The sequence below is a fragment of the Struthio camelus genome, chromosome 4 (genome assembly GCF_040807025.1).
Source record: "Struthio camelus isolate bStrCam1 chromosome 4, bStrCam1.hap1, whole genome shotgun sequence".
Taxonomy (NCBI): domain Eukaryota; kingdom Metazoa; phylum Chordata; class Aves; order Struthioniformes; family Struthionidae; genus Struthio; species Struthio camelus.
This window is the reverse complement of record NC_090945.1, coordinates 43,987,861-44,008,259: the sequence shown is the minus strand read 5'-3', so window position 1 is coordinate 44,008,259 and position 20,399 is coordinate 43,987,861. Positions and strand designations below refer to the sequence as shown.

At 35.4% G+C, this 20,399-nt stretch overlaps 1 protein-coding gene across 5 annotated transcripts in view; it reads left to right on the top strand.

The window, feature by feature from the left end:
- The window catches only part of SPOCK3 (SPARC (osteonectin), cwcv and kazal like domains proteoglycan 3), a 501,844-nt gene extending 484,362 nt beyond the window's left edge, over nt 1-17,482 (top strand). For all 5 annotated transcript variants that reach the window (XM_068942432.1, XM_068942433.1, XM_068942431.1 and 2 more), the window contains 4 exons: nt 6,295-6,516; nt 13,285-13,347; nt 14,621-14,758; nt 15,730-17,482. In XM_068942432.1, coding sequence (XP_068798533.1) covers nt 6,295-6,516; nt 13,285-13,347; nt 14,621-14,758; nt 15,730-15,902 — 596 coding nt within the window. In that variant the 3' untranslated portion in view covers nt 15,903-17,482. The remainder of the gene's footprint in view (nt 1-6,294; nt 6,517-13,284; nt 13,348-14,620; nt 14,759-15,729) is intronic.
- Nucleotides 17,483-20,399: the final 2,917 nt, after the last annotated feature.

Sequence of the window (20,399 nt, the reverse complement as noted above, 5' to 3'; positions counted from 1 at the left end):
TATGGCAAAGCTGTACAAGCTGGCAAGCTGTACTATACTATCTGAATTGAAATTAAGTTTCCTAGAAGGAAGAGTTTGTTTTAATGACCTTCTGCATGTGTCAGGCTGTTGTATGCCCAGCTGGCCTTAAAGCAAGAGCCTAGAAGATGAAATTCAACTCAGAAATACTTCTGAGCAGGAATTTTAAATAAATCTATCTTTATTTCAAATTAAGAATTTGAATAAACTAACTTAGTGTTGTTGGTCGAAGTGTGTTTTGACTAAATCTTTTGTACAGGATTATCCTTGTACAGCATGAAACATATATAGGTGTTTATTGAAGCAGTCTCCTTATTTTATTTCTGTCTCTTCAGGTACCTTTTCTTTTATGTTAGCAATCACTCCTATTAATAAAAGGGCCAGACCATCTGTTGTCCCTTAGAATACATTTCATTCATGCTGTCAATCTGTTGGTGAACTGGTAAATAATAACCTTCAGCAGTAGTCTTCATCTCGAATATTTTTTCTGTATAAAATTCTGTCACTGTTTTTTATTGTGAACTCATACCACAAGTAATCGTGCAGCTTTACTTCTCTTGGCGTATTAAATAAACAACTTTTGTATAATGCAATATGTTAGCCAAAATGCTGGTTTGATTTCCACATAAACAATGACAAAAGCTATCATTTTCCCCAATGTACACAAGGATTTATTACTTACAAGCTTAATAACTGGGCAAACAATAGTTGTACCTTGAAAAGCAGATTATATTTACTAAGATTCAAAATTCTCCCCTGAGAAATAACCAGAAATACAGGGACATTTCTGTTAGCTCCTCTTGTTGTAATGTTTTGGATGCTAGTGTGTAAGCCATGGATGAGGGGTATATTTCTCAGCAATATTTCCCTTTAGGATTGCTTTGACTAAGGAAGGGACCTTATACAAAAAAGCCTTGCATTTCACATTTTTCTAAATCAAGTTGTCTTGCAGTATATGCATTTAGTGAAATTCAGCTAAACCCTGAATATTTCCCTTGTTCATTTTCACTAATTTTAGACAATGATCAGAAATAGCGGCCTTAAAGCCCATTTTAATATAATATATGGAAACAGATTTTGAATAAGCAGTTAAAATTAGAGAAGGAAAATCTTCTTTCTTCTAAGTTAGATATCTAAGCGACAATTTTGCTCTTCTCAGTGTAATATCCTAGTACTTGCCAACAAGAATAAATTATTATTCTTATTAGTATACCAGTTTTTTCCCTTCACTTTCTGCTTTTTCTAGTATGTATCACAACTGTGAAAACTGCAAGATCAGCGTTCCATTTGGCTCCCAAAGTGATAAAAAATACACCATCTGTGATTTGAAGCAATTATTTTCTTAGTTCTGGGTCAGCTAGTGATAGTTGTACCTAATGAATCAAGGCATGTCAGCAAAAGTTTAGCTCTAGGTATGTACTGACTACTTCGCTAACTCTTTTTCTCAGGTATGTCACTTTGAAGAGCAACAGCTGTATTATTTTTCAATATAATACTACAGGAAGAAAGTCATTGCAGAAAGAGGGCACTTCTTGGGTAATCTTAGCATGAGTTTGGTCAGTTGCTTAAAGGTTTTTAAAGACTGAACCAAATATTTGACCTTAGCACAATAATCTGTTAAGGGTTTGTACTGTGAATATGGAAGTCAGGTAATGATCTTTCTGTGGTTTAGCTGTTCAGGAGTAAGTGGACAGCTCCATTTTAGAATAAACAGTGCTGTTCTTGGTTCTGTCCACATGTGCCTGGCTTACCTCTGAAGTATTTTAGCATTTTTTGATTTCATCTAAACTAATATTTGACCTATATTTCAAACAGTTCTACACTACACTGCAGTAACTGATAGTCCTGAAGAGTTTGTCTTGTTTTGCTTCACAAAATGAACACTAAGAGATGCGTCTTTCTCTATTTAAAGCGCTGTAGTTGTAAATACCACACTAGACAAAGAACTAAAGAACAGTAAGGAAAAACAAAAAACAAAAAGAAGCATATTTGACTTGTAATAGTAATAAAAAAATAAGCAACTTCAGAAGCATATTTAGAAGAAAGAAGAATAAACCACTTTTAAGGTAAAGTATGATCACTTTTTTAAATGATTACATGACAAAATTATTTAGTAGAAAGCTAGACCCCATAAACCACAGTGCTTTTCCGAGTATATGATTCTATTTAATAGATCTTTTAAGACAGCTTTATTTTTCAGGCTTAAAACTAACACCAAGAAGTTTGTTATATGAATTTTTTTTTTAAAGTAGGTTTTTTAATTCTGACATGTCAGCTATGGTATATCCATGTTTACTAGGATGTGAATATCATCATAAACATCAGATTCAAATCATATATTTAAATATTAAGCTATAGTTATGTTATAACTTTAAGTAGATTTATAGAATATATTAGAACCTATTGGCATTTTTCTGATGTTTACCTGTCTTCATACTAATTACTAAAATTATCAGTTCTGTAATTATTTTGCTATTTTCAGTGCAAATGTTTTCATTTCAAGCTCTGTCCATAATTATGGCAAACTTAATAGGTGAAAATCCAGTGGGACATCACTATTAGACACACTTATTTTAAATTTAAGAGCTATATAGAAAGAAGTAAGAAAATTTTGAGGAATGGGAATAGAGGATGAGATCAATTCACAAATTAATGCTAGTTAAGGCAATCAAGGGAAAATCAGGAAAAAAAATCTTTAGCAGACATATAGTATCATTCCAGCTTCATTGAGTAGAGCATGAGGCCTTTGAAATGTTCCATGGTCTTTCACTGTACTTCAGATGAATTTCTTTTTTTTAGAGCAAAATTGGAAACTGACTGAGAGAAATGGAATAAGGATGGTTTCTTTTTTTCTGTTGTGTAGGAGAGTTTTATTAAATATGCAACACTTAACAGTATCCTAAAATATAAAGTACTTAATAAATAAAATGTCAGTTTTTCCAATATGAACCAGGAATGCTAATTTGAAAATATTGTGTCCCAAGATTGAAAGTGATGCCTCTTTCAATAAACTCCCATTTAAAACTCCACACGCTGATGTACTTTTTTGTAGAATAATCTACTTTGGCCCACAAGATCAATCCGTGATCCTTGAATGCATGTTTAAAGTGGCTTTTATCTTATCTTCCCTTCCAGCTGACAGCTTGCTCAGAAAAAGCTTTATCATCTCCTCATGGTTGCTCTTTTTCTGCAACTTGTCTTACAGTTTGGTGAGCCTGCCAGAGTGCCAAATTCAGAAAAATTTTGTGAGCACATGAATAATTCCTCCCTTCATGCAGGTACATAAAAGGCAGGAGTAGGAAACAGTATGTTTCACATCCAGCCCTTTCTGAATTCAAGGTCTTGAGGAGGATCTCTAGCTGAAAGCAGGACTAGCAGAGAAAAGAGAAGTGTCTGGGATGTGTTAAGAGGCCTTCAGGAACAGAGCCTTAGAGGTAAATAATGTTATATTGAACATTCGTCCTTGGACAAAATGTTTTAAGATGAAAGAAGCTTCCAGAATTTTTCAAATAGGAAACATCTGTTAAATAATTCTGATTTTTTTTAACAAATAACACATTTGCTAATATATCCTTATGCATTCAGTCTAGTCCTGTCTCTCTCTACTCTGTCTAATCCACACATAAAAAAGTTGTTTTGTCTTGGTATTTTAGCACAGGCAGAAGAGGAAGGAAGAGAGGATTGTTTGGTTGAGTGTTTGCCTGTGTTAAACAATTTTTGCATTGTGTTTAAACACACATTAAAAAGATTATCTTTACTAAAGGGTTGCCTTTTTTTTTTTTTCTATCAAACAGAAATAATGAAGGAAATAGATCAACAGAGAGCAAGAACATGTAAGACTGGCCTGATTAACTCAAGCAAAAGTCATAGTTGGATTTAGGAATTCTTGAGGTGGAGATTGTGCCTATGTCATGATACTTACCAGTCTTTAATCGACTTCTATGAATTTTTATAATTACTTTTCAATTTTTTTTGGCTTTCAAAATATGCTCTAGCAATAAGTTTCACAATATAATTAGACACTGTCTTGGGGGGAAAAAAAAAACTTATCTCCATTTTTCATAAGTGTAGTCCCTAATATCAAAGTACATATGTAAAACCTTAATGGTCTTATTTGTTAGGCCTGTACTGACCTGTGTTCGGAAGCAAAATATTTTTCTGTTTTCACTGTTACTATGTTCCCCTTCTGGAGGAGAAAAGTAGACTCTTTCTTATGCATCACCAGCGTGTAAATTCTATATTTGTTCCATTCTATCAGCAGAAACCCAAACAGTGCACCCGATTTATATGGGTGCAGGGAAGTATGTTAGTAGAAGACCTAAGAATTGTACGACTGACAGTGATAATTGTCTTGAATGATGTACAGAGATGCAAAAGTAAAAAGGATTTCTTTGCTCTAAACCAGAGCTTCTAGTGATGGTGTTTAGATAAATTACATTTGTGATTTTGTAAAGAAAACTAAATAAAAAATGACCTAGTAAAATTGGCTTGAAAGCCCACAACGGGAATGTCATATGCAGCATCCTTTTTCTGTTCCCTCTATAGCTTATTCATTTTCCTAAGTCAGCTGTTAGAACAACATTATATTATATTTCATTCATTGCACAAGGATCAGTTCCTGGGAAATACATGCATGCTGTAAGGACATAAACTGAATTTTATATGAAGCAAATAGAACTTATTTATTTTAATGTGTGTTTATTTGAACATGTACAATATAAATGAAGGTTTTGCAGGGGAAAGATATACAACTTTCTGTACTTAGCTGAGAGTCTCCCATACAATCTTCAGTTTGTGTGGTTATGTGGTTGTGTGTCTGAATTCCACAAGGAGTTTCTTGATACCAGTTTTCTTGATTTCCTTTCCTAAATGGTTGTTCTGCATTAATAGCCTGGATGTTTCTACATATCTAAAGGGAAATCTACTGATTTCTAAATCTAATTATTGAGGTACATAATGTGACCTATTTTAGAAGTATTTTGATGCTTTTCAGATTTCTTTTATTGTTTTTAAATAAGGAACTAAGACATTAGTAGAAGCTAGGAATTCCTGTGTGCTGACCTGAGCTCTCATGTCAACTTTTCTGATGCCATAGGCAGAATTGTGTCTCCTTTTCTCAGTGCTTCAGTTTTAGCTTAAAAGCTATTAGGAGAATAGTATTTAGAAAGCACTAATTGTTGCTCTGTATTAAGATGTATACTCAGCTGCCTGGCCACATGCAACCTAAACCAGTATGTGACTTACCAGCATGAATATCAAGGAAATTGCAATTGTTAGTAAGATTATAAAATTTTACAAATCCCAAGAATTTGTGACTGATGTAGTCTGTCAAGTCACTCACGTCTATTTCAGTGCTGCAGTAAGTATTACATGCTATGACGCTTGCAAATAATGGTGAATGAATGATGCATATAGCATGGTGCATTCATAGAATCCCTGTTCTATGGCACATGAAGAGGAAAAAATGTGTGTTCATAGTGAACGCAGCTCATGTCTTCTACAGATGGAAGAGGCCGACTAGTTTCTGGATTTCCCGTACATGTTCACATGCAAGTCTGCATGTTCTTTGTGGTTGGTGCAGGAAAAACAGATGCGAGGTCTGAGCTCTGACTGCGGGAATAATTAGCTCGGTGTGTTCCTGATGGCCCTCTTTCCATGGAACAATTTAGGAAGATGCAAACTGTATGAATAGCTCTGATACTGGCAGCAGACTGCTCCTAGCAGTCATCTTTTTGATGACCTTCCCCAAGATGTAGAGCACAGCAGAAAAAGATAAATTGTCATAAGCATTGCTAGGGCCGAGTATGATCCTTTTTCACAGAATTGAATACACATGTAAAGAGGAAACATACGGACTCCAATAAGTTACCTTTTCTTAGTTCTGTAAACATTGCAAACTACTTAAGCTTCACTCTGCTGATTTATGATATCACTAAAATTCCTCAAGAGAATGATTTTCCTGGAAATCACTGTAGATCATTTATTGCTTTACATAATGTGTCTGCTATAGGTATAATGCTTGACAGGAAAGCTTGTATTTCTAAATGCTTTGAGACTGATGGTGGGATTAATTTTTTTAGCAGATGAATTTAATGATTTTTTTAAATAAAGTTGACATATACACAGTTTTTCAGTAGCATACACTACTTTTGTACTGTATCTATGTACCACTGGAGCAGATTCCATGATGCAGCATTCTTTTCTCCTGGCTGAGCTCAGCACCTGCTGTATCTTTCCTGTGATGTGATTATTTTGATTTTTTTTTTTGCCTCTTAGGATTTGATACGAGCATTTTGCCAATTTGCAAAGACTCCCTTGGCTGGATGTTTAACAGGCTTGATACAAACTATGACCTGTTGTTGGACCAGTCAGAGCTTGGAAGCATTTACCTTGACAAGAATGAACCATGCACCAAGGCGTTCTTCAATTCTTGTGACACATACAAGGACAGTTTGATATCTAACAATGAGTGGTGCTACTGCTTCCAAAGACAGCAAGGTAAAAGATGCGAACAACCTGCACGTGTAGATGATTGACCTTTCTGCAGAGTTTTATCTTTTCTGAACATGCTTAAAAGATTACAGTGAACTACAAGCTCTTAAATGCTGTACCATGAATTTGCTTTAAGGTTTTAGATCTATTGCGAATACCTAAAAAGAAGTAAAAAACCAAGCTAAATGGAAAAGCTTGCTAGAAATTCGAGGAAGCTAAGTGTGAAACAGCAGCTAATGCTTTCACGGCGATATTGTTTCTCGTGCCAACTTCCACTAAGTATGCAGAGGAAAGGGACCAAAATAGAAGAATAAAATGACTTACATTAATTCTTTTCCTATCTGCTTCACCCACGTTATAAAATAAACTTTATTTCTCCTTGGGCATCTTAATGTTCTATTTTGTGAGCCTATAAAAATAACTGAATGGATATTATGCATAAAGTTATTTTCAGTCATTTGGACCAATTGATTTTTAATAGCTAGATGAATCTCTTGTTAACATCCTGATGTGATTTGGTTAAGCAAATAAACACAACCTATAAGCATTTTTTTTCTAAGGATCATATAATAATTTTAGATCTAGATGAGTCATCACAAATTATATAATCAAACTAACTCTAGTGAATTAAAAATGTACTCGTTAGTTGTTGGCTGAAGCTGGACAGAGACATTGATTCATTTTTCTTATTAACATGAGGGAGATTTTCAAAGGCAGAAATAGAAACTAAGCCCCAAATGCTTGCTGATAGTCAGTAGAAGGTGTAAGACCAACTCGGTGACAAGATTGCACACCAGCCTTTGAAAATCTTAATCTCATCTTATAAATCTCACTTGTGCCTTTAAAGCTGTCATGGTAAATTCCCATTAACACTCAGCATCTCTAGTTTGATTTTGACTTCTGTAGAAGTAAAGTTTCTTACCTGACAGTTATAAATCTGGATAAGAATAGAGGCGTACTTCTGTAGATACATGCTAACTGACTGCCTTCTTTGACAACTTCCTGGTTGGCAAGCTAACATTTCATCTTTCAAAACACCTTGTTTGTTTTATTACAGAACAATCTTTTGCCTTTCACTTTTATAAGCTGTGTACTGCTATCAGAACTAATGTATGAAGCATTATCCATCCTAGAATCAAAGCTATTCTTCAAGTAAAGAACATAATATGTTTTGTTTGGTTCTCTTTTTTTAAAAAATACCTCTTTTGAAAAAAAAAAAATACACAATGTTTTCAGGTTGGTGTATAAGCACGCTGGGTCTTTGGAGGGCAGCATAATTCTTTTCAATTGTCAGAGAAAGTACAGCACATAAAATGTTGCTTAATATGGGCCAAGGTTCTTATACCAGTTGGCTGTCCTACCAATTTCATATAATGTGTGTACAGCATAATAAAGACTTGAATAAAGCACCTCCATAGATTAATTTCGAGTAGTTTTGCATTCTAAAGCCTACAAATACTATTTGTCTAAAATATCTGCTCAGGGTACTGCTACAAATCGAGGAAGGTATCATAAAAGACTGATCTAAACGCTGCTGTATCTTACTAATGGTACCCTAATGGCTAAAAAACTGTGATCAGACTGCCAGTGGCACCCTTGCAGAATCTAGCATTATCAAGCTTTTCTTTCCTTTTTCTATTTTTCTTCCTTTCCTTCCCGTGGTGTTGTGATAACATGCTGATTTAAAACAGGTTAGATATATTGCTACTGATACCAGCAATGAGTCTGGCTGTGTAGTGAAGATGATGTATCCTCAGCACTGCAAATGAGGTGAAATCTGAGTTTTGACAATCCTTATGCATTAAACATGTGCTCCATCCCTCCAAATTAACACTGTCAAAAAAAAATCTATCTTCTCCTACCTTTTATAAAGATGTAAGGAGAAAAAAGTACTTACAGTCTTTTTTTTGTCATTTCTTGTTACTAGCTTTTGTACAACTATCTGATGTGCAAGTCCCAGCTCTCTTGAGTATGAGTGACCCAGAGAATTCTTTATTTGTGATTTGCAGCATTAAGCTAAATCTTGTAATATGTTCATGTTTGTTTATGTTTTACTGGACGGAATAATCTGAACAAGGTCTTTACCTAGACCTGCGCTATAAATAGCAAGAAAATGGCTAGGTAGAGAAGCTTATTGGTTTCTTTCTGATGTTTACCAAAGTTAGTTGATATTAACAGAAACTTCAGGTCACGAAGAGAGCTCTTTGTGTTCATTGAGCACAGCAGATATTTTCTGGGCAGTTTTACAGCACTGCTATTGATTGACCATTTTCAAAGTGAATACAAAATTAACTCAAAAATATATATCACACTGGGATAGAAATTCTGATGTGCTATTTTTAAATACATAGTATTTGCCTAAGTCATTATCTGGGAAGACTTCTTCCTCTTTGATCTTAGCTTCTCAGTTCAAGACTGTCAGGATCAGACAAGTGCTTGCAGTATCACTCTTTCTTTCTACTGCAGGTCTGTTGTGATGAGTTAGAGTACACTAGGCCCACTACTGCACATTACATACTGCTTCTAGTCAATGTAAGTATCATCGTATGAATACTCAAGTCAGTTCCTTCTTGCTCAGAAAAGGATTTTCTAACAGCTGTTCCATCTTGACTGTTGTTTAAACTCTTCTCTGGGGCTCAGCATTGCTTATTGCAGTATTTTCTTGACCTTAATCCTGCTTTCAGTGTGGTTTAGTATTTCTGAGATATATCTAAGACAATATAATGCATTTCTGCAATTCTTCAGCATCTGCATTTTGCCAGTGCATTGCTGTCTTTCTTTACACGTTTGTCCCTGTTGTCCTCCACTTTCAACTACAATTCATTCAAGTGCTTCGGTGCCTGTCTTCAGAACTTATTTTCGTAGTTCTAAATGCTGGCTTAATGCTTAGTGCTTATATAAATGCTGAGGCACTTCTAGTGTTGGCCTTTCAGTAAGGCTGAATTTCTCTCTGCCGGTGTTTCATCATTATTACAGCCTTGTTCTTGTTGCATCACTGCTCAAAAGTAAGTGGGAAAGTGCAGAATTTTTCTTGGAATATTAAGGCTTTGCACCTGAACATCTCTTTGCTTGCAGCCTTCCGCATATGTCTATTAGTCCAGCACTTCTCTTGGTGCCTTGATACCATTATTTTTCTTACAGGCTATTCTGTCTGTGAAGGCTGGAAGACTACTTTATGACTTTAGAACTAGTTCATCTTGCAGAAGAATGATCAAGATTCATGTGATTCATGTTTATTACATCAGTCTCTTCAGATTGCAGGACACTTAAATATGTTTATAAATGGTTCTGAAGAAAGGTGGAATGCACCCTAGCACGTAACTGAGGTCCCCAGAAAGATTTATTTAAGTGCAGTATTGATGACTTCAAATCCGTAAAGTTAAAACTCCAGTTGTCCTAGAACAATTGTAGTTAGATGATCCCAAGCACAAGCAAGACGCAACATGGCAGCCTTAATCTGCAATAGACCGCATGTCAGAAGCAAGGGGCTCTGCCATATATTATCTACTTGATATGAAAAGTCACTGTTCTGGAATTGAATAAGATGGAGAATCTGTGAAAGCTGGAGGCTCACTAGTGGGTAATGGCTTCTTGAGGCGTTTTTGTTAAAAATTATGGAAATTCTTTGTCAAGTGCACCAGTTTTACACCCATTGCACTGTTATTGTGCCGATAGCCTCAAAGCTTAGTAGTACTAGCTTAGCAGCACGTCTTGACACAACTGAATACAGGTTTCTCAAGGGCCTGTATTCATTACCTGCAGTACCCTGGTATACATCAGTACTTTGAGCACTGAAGAACTGTGAATGGTTAGTGTAAAGTTCATGAATCGCATAGAACAATGAAGTGATACTGTCAGAAAGACATTTCCAGCCACATTTATGGAAGCAGATTAAGGATGAAGATGATTAGGTCTTTTATTTGTATTTAGATTATTAGGAGGACTTTTTTATTGGAAGATTCATTTCTATTTCAAAGGAAACCATCGCACAGCGATTTTTGTAAAGGATATGTCTCCTTTGTTCAAGACTTCTAAAGGCTGTCCAATAACACTGCTTTTGTATTAAAATAAATTCAGAATCCATTCCCAAACTCAGGAACTAGCTGGAAAGTGAAAAGTGAAGCATTATACTTCAGGGAGAGAGGAAAAAGTATGTGCAATGGACAGAAAGGAATCTAGTTAAAGTTCTAGCTTGCCACTCTCTTTGACGTTTTTAAGCACCAAAGTGATTTCCTGTTAATTGTTAAGAATTTTATGCCACTTTTATCCTGAGAAACAAAGCTTAAGTGTGAATCTTGAAGACCTATCTTCCGAGAAGCAGAATTTTGGGTAAGTAACTTTCTCATACTGCCTTCTTTCCTTCTGGTTAGTGCTATTCCTTTTTCTAATCATACCACCTAAGATTTATAGCTGCAAATGAAGGTTTTTGTATAGACATAGTCCATTATTTTTACATTGCCACATGTTAGTGCTCCCTTGTGCAATTCTGTGTTTCTAATTTAGAATTTTTCCATAGAACAAAATACATGTATTTTCCTGTTAAACAGGTTCTTGTCATTCAGTATATTTCCCATCTTCTTTGGTAGATCTTTCTAGCCTCTGTTACTTGTGTGAATAAATGACTGTATTACAAAACAGATTGCAAAATAATTGGAAGTACCTTCATTTTGAGAAATAATTGATCCTCAGAATGTTGTAAGTGCAGCTGTGTGGAAAACGTGAATTATTACATTACTAAATATGTACAATTAAGAGTTTAAGTCTTTAAATATCAGGAAAGACAGAAGCATTACTTTGGAAAAGTGCTGACTGTATCTGCATAATAGTGAGCATACTCACCATCAAAGCACTTCTTATAGCAAGAAACATATTAGACTATGTAACTTCAGTAAATACTCAAAGACTAAATGCTTCACTAAATTTAGCAAAGCTAAAACCCACCCAGTGATGCCAGGTCTCAGTGGTTTTCAAGGGCACACAGAGAAAATTGCTTGATTATCTGGAAAGGCATCACTTGAAATTTTGTTCTGGCATTAAGACTCCTATGAAAGGCATTTTAGAAGTAAAACTTACTTTAAGGCCTTAACTCTAAAAAGGATATGTTATATATAGGATATTATATGTTTAGTGTGAAAACTTGGCCCACTGGAATTGAGGCCAAGGATTGAACAGGATGACCATTTCACTGTAAATCTTTATAAGCTTTAAATATATCTTCCTGAGGAGAAATGCATTTAAAATGTAAAGCCGAGAGAAGTTAACAGTCTGTTCTCAGTGAAGGGTTACTATTGACTTCCAGTTTCTATTTATTTGGTTAAATAATCATGAATAATAGAAAAAGCCTGTGGGTATATCTAGCCTATGCCAGCCAAAAGGCTGTGTGGTCATTGGAGTGTCTTTGCTCCACAGGCATTTATCACCAGTGTTTGAGCATTTCCAGAAGAAAGACCCCCTCCATGTTAATATATTCTTTCCATTCCTGCACTCCGTTGTGCATCCGTTGCTTCTCTCTGCCGTGTCCAGAATTCTTTCTCGGCTGATTCAGTTGTGGGAACTCTTTGTTTTCCTTTAAGAGGAATTCGGGGAAGACTGCCCCGAATATTACCACTCAAGTGATTTTTGTAATTACCCTGTAAAGTAACTGTGTTCTGGTCTAAGCGTGCACCTCATCAATAAGCTAGCTAGGTCTTACTGATCTTTAACCTATGCCAGAAGTATGCATGAACAAAACCAGTTTCACTGCGTTTCAGAAGAGAGCCTTGAGTTAATGGCTTGGCAAAGACACACTCTAAATATAATCAAAGTCTGTTAAAGTGAAAAATGCAGTTAGTATTCATAGAACGTGAGATTTTAGTGAGACATTATCAGAATATTGCCTGGGACTGGTATAAGCTAAAGGCACACATGAGTGAGTTCAGTGACGCTATTGCTGATTCAGAGAAATGCCTTTGTGCTAATGTATCAATGTTCAAAGATTAGTACTTAGCTGTCTTTGATCTTCTCACTTATTTAACAGTAACCTATGCACATTCAAGTCTTATTTCTTTCCTATACGTGGGGCATACTGTGACTTGCTTTTTATAGAGCATAGAAAATTAGAGCAAGCTATGCATCTGAACAATGTAAAACTGAAATTTAATATCTGTTATGCCTCTTAGAGCCACCTCTGTATTTTATTCCTTTCAAAATAAACTTTTACCCCTAAGTTTTCAATTTAGTTTGCTGCACATGAGGCTTTGTAACCCTGGGATCCAGTCTTTAATTGTTATGATAGAATCACAGTCTTGTAAACTTCAGTGGAGAAAATTATTATTTTATTAGTACGGTATGTTAAGTACAGAACTGAACATGAATTCTAACAAAGACAAAAGGGAAAGAATAAAAGAGCCATCCCAATTCTAGCCAATACAAGTTTCACAGAAGCACTCTAATTCCTGTAGACTGATGAAACAGGGAAACATATAGTTACTATTTTTGTTTAGCATTCTTCAGTCTTCTAGACTAGTGACTAGATGTTCACTTAGAAATGGGTTAACTGGGAGTGGCCTTCTGCACAAATCCATGATGGTGTTCCAGTTCATAATTCTGGAGCGCTAACAAGCTGCAGTAGTTTTCTTTCAGAACTTAAAACATGACTGGTAATATAGGATGTGTATGTTTCTTAAGTTCAGTAGTTAGAATGACCTCAGAAAGTAGCAAACCTTAAAAACTTAATCATATGCTTTCAGTCTTAGTTATGATGTAATCTGTTTAACCTTTTTTATTTCATTTTAGACCCACCTTGCCAGATGGAGCTGAGCAGCATTCAGAAGCAGCAAGGAGGAAAGAAGCTCCTAGGTGAGCCATAGATCACTCTTGTGAATGTTTTATTGCTTACATAAATAACCCTAGTGAAACAGCAACATAAAATCAATATTAATCCAACAAAGAAAGACCGCAGTAAATTCCAGGAACAAAATTTATGAAGTTTTTGAAAGCTATTAAACTTAGTTTTATTACCTTACCTACCAAAAGATATTACGTCTGTTTTATTACCCTAATAGAATGTACATTTTTACCGGTATGGAGGGGACAGTCTAAGGCACTCCTAAATTAGTATCTCTACTGATCCTTTACAGTAATATCTTTTAAATAATCGAAATCTTCATTGTGAAACAATCTATACTGTATCGGTATTACGCTTTTTTGTGATTTTTGAAATGTAAAATCTTCATTTTACCCTTTGACTCAATGTAAAAGCTAAAATAAAAGACATGACCCAAAGTAGTCAAAACTGTTTTTTTTCTAAGGATGATTTCTAATGATAACTGTATCCTTCAAAAAGTTTTCAGATGAATGTTTTATGCACTGTGTTTTATCTACATTTTATGATTCTTTAAAAAATCTCCATTCCTTCCGACTGAAAACTGTGAATAGATTATCATCATTATGCGAGTCAATGCCTAACAGAATAAGGCACTGACTGTTTCACGTTAATGCTGTTGGTGGAGCCCTTTTGGCTTTATGAACCTAATTTGCCTAGGTATTTAGAATGTAAAATACAGATTTAATATACCTCATTTTACATTTTTTGTGGATATGGTTATTGTATTACACTGTGGTTGTCTTCAGTGGTAAGGTAATAAAATATTAGTGGATCACTAAAGGGACTGTAAAATAAATACTAAATAAAAATAGATCCCAAGTCTGTTAGCAGGTAGTTCATTAGCCTAGGAAGCCTGATCCTTATTGTTCAGACAAAGTTGTTTGCACTCCATTGATTTTAGAACATCTCATTTAGTGTTGTGAGTTATGTGCCTCTTCCCCAGCTTACAGAAATCAAAGATCATGACTGAGACGTTCAGGGATGAAGGAATATGTAGCAAATATGTATCAATGAAAAACTTAAAAGAACCTTTTTATTACTTGAAATCAGTCCAACACTAATATCTATTACTGTCTGTCCTATATCTGATATATTCTGCTTAACTGAATTTAGTAATAGAAAATAAACCAGTCAGTGGAGAATTTGGAATGAGGAGATAGTAAAAGTTAATTATTTTATCTTATAATTATTAAATTGGCCAAGAGGTGATTATTAATATTGTGATTCAATACTTACGTATCACAGGGCAGTACATTCCCTTATGTGATGAAGATGGGTATTACAAACCAAGTCAGTGCCATGGAAGTGCAGGGCAATGTTGGTGTGTTGACAGATACGGTAATGAAGTAACAGGATCCAGAATAAATGGTGTGGCAGAATGTGGTAAGTTAAGAACACTCTGTGGGGTTTGGATTAGAGGTGTTATTCCCTTTGATTACTAATCAGATTTCTTCAGTAAAAGCAGAGGTGGGACCCAGTTAGGTGAATTTTGAAGTAAATTGTAATTTGTTATTATTTCTTTATTTTTTGCTATCAGTGTCAGTTATTAATAGACTTCATATATGTGCTTGGCTTAGTGTATATAAAGCTAGATAGAGCAAATTAATTATTTAGAGCAGCCTCAGACAAGCCCAAAAATGCTTGATGAAGATTCAGCATGCTAGTGAATTCAATTTGGCATTTTTTTTTCAGTTTGTGTGTGAAGAAGTTGCCAGTTCCTAACACACTAAACCTTCCATTTTTTTCCCCTCCTAATGCCCTGGAACTTCTTCCAGGAATTCCTATTTCCATGTGATGTCCCAGACATCAAAGAATGCCAATACATTTTTTAAAAGCTTTATGTTACTCATTGTACCTTTGGATCTCTTTTTTGCAGTATAACAATGTAGCCTGAAGTAAAAGGTAAATTTAACACAGTATTTGACATACAAGCTTAGGCCTAGGATCCATCTAATCTGCGATCCTTTCTAGATGCTGCAAGATATCATGTAAGAACTGAACAGTGGACAGTGTATATTATCACTAGTCCTTATTGTGATCCTTACGTTGGATGTAAATCTCTTTCAGTTGTTCCTGGCACTCATTATTGTTCTACAAATGCATACAAATTTAATCTCCTTTTGTTAACCTTGAGAAATTCATCCCTATTGAAGTGATTTTCCTTTGGGACAATAAATTATTGATATTGTTTATGTTTTATTTTTGTGTCGCAGTGTTTAGTTTAAAATAAATAAAAATAAATGATTGATTTGAAACTAAATATTCTTCCATGCCTTTTATATGCTCATAGATATTACACTATAAATATGTACTATGTTTTGTGTATCTTTTGTATAACTATCATACCTTTTTAGCTGTTGATTTAGAGACTTCAGGTGATTTTGCCTCTGGTGATTTCCATGAATGGACAGATGATGAAGACGATGAGGATGAAATAATGAACGATGAAGATGAAATTGATGATGATGATGAAGATGAAGGAGATGATGATGTAGATGATGACGATGATCATGATGGATATATTTGATGATATTAGGGGTCGGTGAATTGTACCTTTCTAAAATTCTCAAAGTGACATCTCATAAAATCTCTTTGCTCTGCAAGATCAAAAGGATTCTAACAAACATGTATATTTTGTATAATTATTACAAACATCGCAGCTGGAGTCATAGACTTATTTGTTTAAATAAGAATCATTATATTATGTGCTCTTGAGTTTTGAAATGCCTTTGCGACGAAGAAAACACATTGGAAGTCTAGCTGGAAGAAAGAAATGTGATGTGCTACTGAAAATATAAATGTGCAAAACACACTATAAAGACAACCAGACTTTCAAAAACTTCCATGAAAAGAATATTTGCCCTTATTTGGAACTTTGTGTGTGCTCTTCAAAACACATACAGTAACTTAACTTTAGCTCTGTCAATGATTTAGGCCCTACAGGCTTTGCAAATTGTGCATAAAATAAATACAAAAATGTATTAGAGTAGAAAAACTTCAGTGCACAAGTAGCATCTCACCAGCCTCTAATTAACCAAAGGTATGGAGAAGAACTAACAGGAGGGAAAAATAATGCAGGGTCCTCCTTTGTGTTTGCATTTGTAGTTATGTTTCTGTTAGGAAATGGCTAGGTTATTGAAAGGATTTTTCAAATGCAGTAGCATGGGCAAGTACTGATTCCGTAAATCTAAAGTTTTCTTGTCCTTCCTTCAATTTTTCTTTCATGTCAAGCTCGTATAGGCTTTATCATTATTTACTCAAGCAGCCTAATTACTTTACCCTTTGTTGTTTCTCTGTATCTGTCTCTAATCAGATTAGCATAAAATATTTTACACAGGGAAAAAACTTTGCTTACAAATTTATTACATTTATACATGGCTGTATTTCAGAGTATTGGCAGTTGCCCCAAGATAGTTTTAAAAATAACTAATTATACTTTTTTATTTTCGTAATTCAGGAAACAGTTCTGCATCCTTATCTTAAATCATGTTTTCTGATCCTAGTGCAGAAACTTAGAGAACATATTGTAAGGTGCCTTGCAAAATAGAAATAAAGAGGTTTTAGCATGCATACCAGTATAGGATGTTAGGCAATAGCTAAGCACACCCACTTACCAAATTAATACCAGTATGGGTACTGCTGCTGGAATGAAGAAAATGGTTATTTTAATTTTTTTTCCCTATTGTTATGTAATTACCATGTGGACTAGATTATGATTATTGTGTAGAGTAGCACTTAAGGTTTGACTGTAGAGAAAATTACTTTAGTCACTGTATTTATGTTAGCATGTTAATTAATTGTGTAGACATTTGGGGACTCCATCATCTTCATTCATATCATATCTATTGCTTTCTGCCCACAATAAAATTTAAATGACCTGTATAATGTAATGTTATACTGCAGGTTGTATAGTTTCAACAGTGGATCACTGATTTCCCTGATTTTCATCTGCAGTTAATTAAAAGGAAAATCACTTTATTATTTGAATTAATTTCTCCACATTAAATACTAAATTTAATGTTTATCCTATGTAATATTGAAAAATATAATGCGTTTTCTTTTTTACTGTTTCTGTATAGTTTGCAAAATAAAGACTCTTATAACCAATCTTTGGCCAGTATAGCCCATTATTTTGACTTTTGCATAATTTGAAATTTTGAAAGAGGAGGAGGAGGTCATGTTTCAGATGCTTTCACTTATTCAAATATGTATTTATTTGTGTAAAGCCATTTATTAATGTTATATTTCCAGTAAAGAATTTTGGATTAAGGCAAAAGCCATAGGGAGCTTTTATTTTTCTGTATTTTTCCTGAATTTTCGATAGAGTTGTTATGTACTTTTATGACTTTGTTTTTCATAACATAGTAGAGAGAGATTTTTCCTTATGATCATAATTTGTGGGGTGCATAGTTGTATTATTTTGTTAAGTCAATGTAGTTAAGAGCTTACCATTCCAAAACAGTGAGATTTTATCAGAGAACAGTTTCTTATGGCTGAAATAAAATGATATATAAATTGATTTTAAATAAAGAAGCTAAAGATAAAATGTTGTCATTATTGGCTAATGTAGCAAATACTAGTTTTTTTTATGAAGTGACAAATGGATGTTAGTTGAGAAATCAAAAATATATTTCATAAAGCTCGTGATAATGTTAGTTAAGGTTTTGGAAGAGACTTCATGATATATTTAACTTAATGGGACTGCAATATGAATGAAGACTGTTCTAAAGTGAAATGTCATGCAAAAGAAGAAGAAAAGAGTTTATATTCTTTCTTCCCTGAAAATTCCCCATTAAACTGAAAAAGGAGGAAATCAGTGTGGATTTTAGTCCTTGAGTATAGTAGCTACTGTAAAAGTCACAAATAAGTATGATGCCTAAATTTACTAAAGGATGTATAAGGATGACAGTGGAGATTCAGGGTCATTTTTGAGAGTTTTTGTCGTACAAAACTGAAACAGCAACAGCAAAAACATGAATTGTTTCTTGTTCATGAGGATGACCTAGAGAAGAGAGATTGGTAGTGTGATGTTTCCTGTGAAAATACACTTCCATTTTAAAAAATAGTCTGGTAAACGTGCCTGTGGATTAATTTCATGGTGTCCACTCACTTTCATGATACCACATGAACCGAAAGCTATTCCACTGCAGCGTTAAAGAAATGTATGAAATCAGTAGCAGGTATAACAAATAAAGGAAAGGGCCAAGAATCTAAAATCATCGAATAACTGCACCATTCAAAAGATTGTTTTCCCTCTTTCCATCACATCAAAAAATTTTGCATTGAGATATATCCCTGCTACTACAGTTAATGGTCAGGCAGAAAACAACAGAGAGTCCTTGATTTTAGAACTTCATTATTTTTACAGTGTCACTGTCATTTTTTGCTGTTTTTTCTTGGTCTTATAGTTGTGCACATATGTATGTGTTTATAAATGCGCAAAGTGATACAAATTTGGAGATTTTCGGATACAGTGATTCATAAATCTTATGCCTTGCTGTGAATTGTTGTGTTTGGAAATATAAATCTCAGATTCTTTGAAAAATAAGGAACACCAAATTCAATGAAATTAAATATTACATAACCTCCCAAGGGAATAGTATTTCCCTTCATCATTTGAGGTCACAGAATCACAGAATCATTTAGGTTGGAAGGGACCTCTGGAGATCATCTAGTCCAACCTCCCTGCTCAAGCAGGGTCACCTAGAGCATATTGCCCAGGATCACATCCAGGTGGGTTTTGAATATCTCCAGCGAAGGAGACTCCACTACCTCTCTGGGCAACCTGTTCCAATGCTCTGTCACCCTCACAGTCAAGAAGTTTTTTCTCACGTTCAGATGGAACTTCCTGTGGTTCAGTTTCTGCCCGTTGCCTCTTGTCCTGTTGCTGGGCACCACGGAGAAGAGGCTGGCCTCATCCTCTTGACACTCCCCCTTCAGATACTTGTACACGTTTATGAGATTGCCTCTCAATCTTCTCTTCTCCAGACTGAACAGGCCCAGCTCTTGCAGTCTTTCTTCATAGGAGAGGTGCTCCAGCCCTCTAATCATCTTGGTAGCCCTCCGCTGGACTCTCTCCAGGAGTGCCATGTCTCTCTTGTACTGGGGAGCCCAGAACTGGACACAGTATTCCAGGTGAGGCCTCCCCAGGGCTGAGTAGAGGGGCAGGATCACCTCCCTCGACCTGCTGGCAACGCTCTGCCCAATGCACCCCAGGAGACCATTGGCCTTCTTGGCCACAAGGGCACACTGCTGGCTCATGCTCAACGTGTTGTCCACCAGGACTGCCAGGTCCTTCTCGGCAGAGCTATTTTCCAGCAGGTCAGCCCCCAGCCTGTACTGGTGCATGGGATTATTCCTGCCTAGGTGCAGGACCTTGCACTTGCCTTTGTTGACCTTCAGGAGGTTCCTCTCCGCCCACCTCTCCAGCCTGTCCAGGTCCCTCTGAATGGCAGCACAGCCTCCTGGTGTGTTAGCCTCTCCCCCCAGTTTAGTATCATCAGCAAACTTGCTGAGGGTGCACTCTGTCCCTTCCTCCAGGTCATTGATGAATATACTGAACAAGACTGGACCCAGGACTGACCCCTGGGGGACACCGCTAGCCACAGGCCTCCAACTTGACTCTGCGCCATTCACTGTGTCAAGCCACATAGGTGTGCTTTAAAAGCAAAGGCATTAGTAGCGTTACCTTGCTTGTACAATAACTAGATTATTGTGTAAGATTCAACAGGAAAATTTGTTACTTATTTTGTACACAGGGACAGGAGCTGGATTTCTTTTATTAAAGAATCAAGTTTCCGGGTGGGATAATAGAATTGTATCTATATTGAACTATATTGAAAGTGGATTACTTTTACACTTCATAGGAGATTAAAAATACCCGCATTTACAGGTTTTTTTTCATCAGATCAGATTAAACATGAAGGACAACCCAAAGGATTGTATCAATCTCCAATTTATCCAGTTAACAATTTCGTTATTTAAAATGTCAAAAGAAAAAAAACCCCACTCTTCAGGGCAAGTA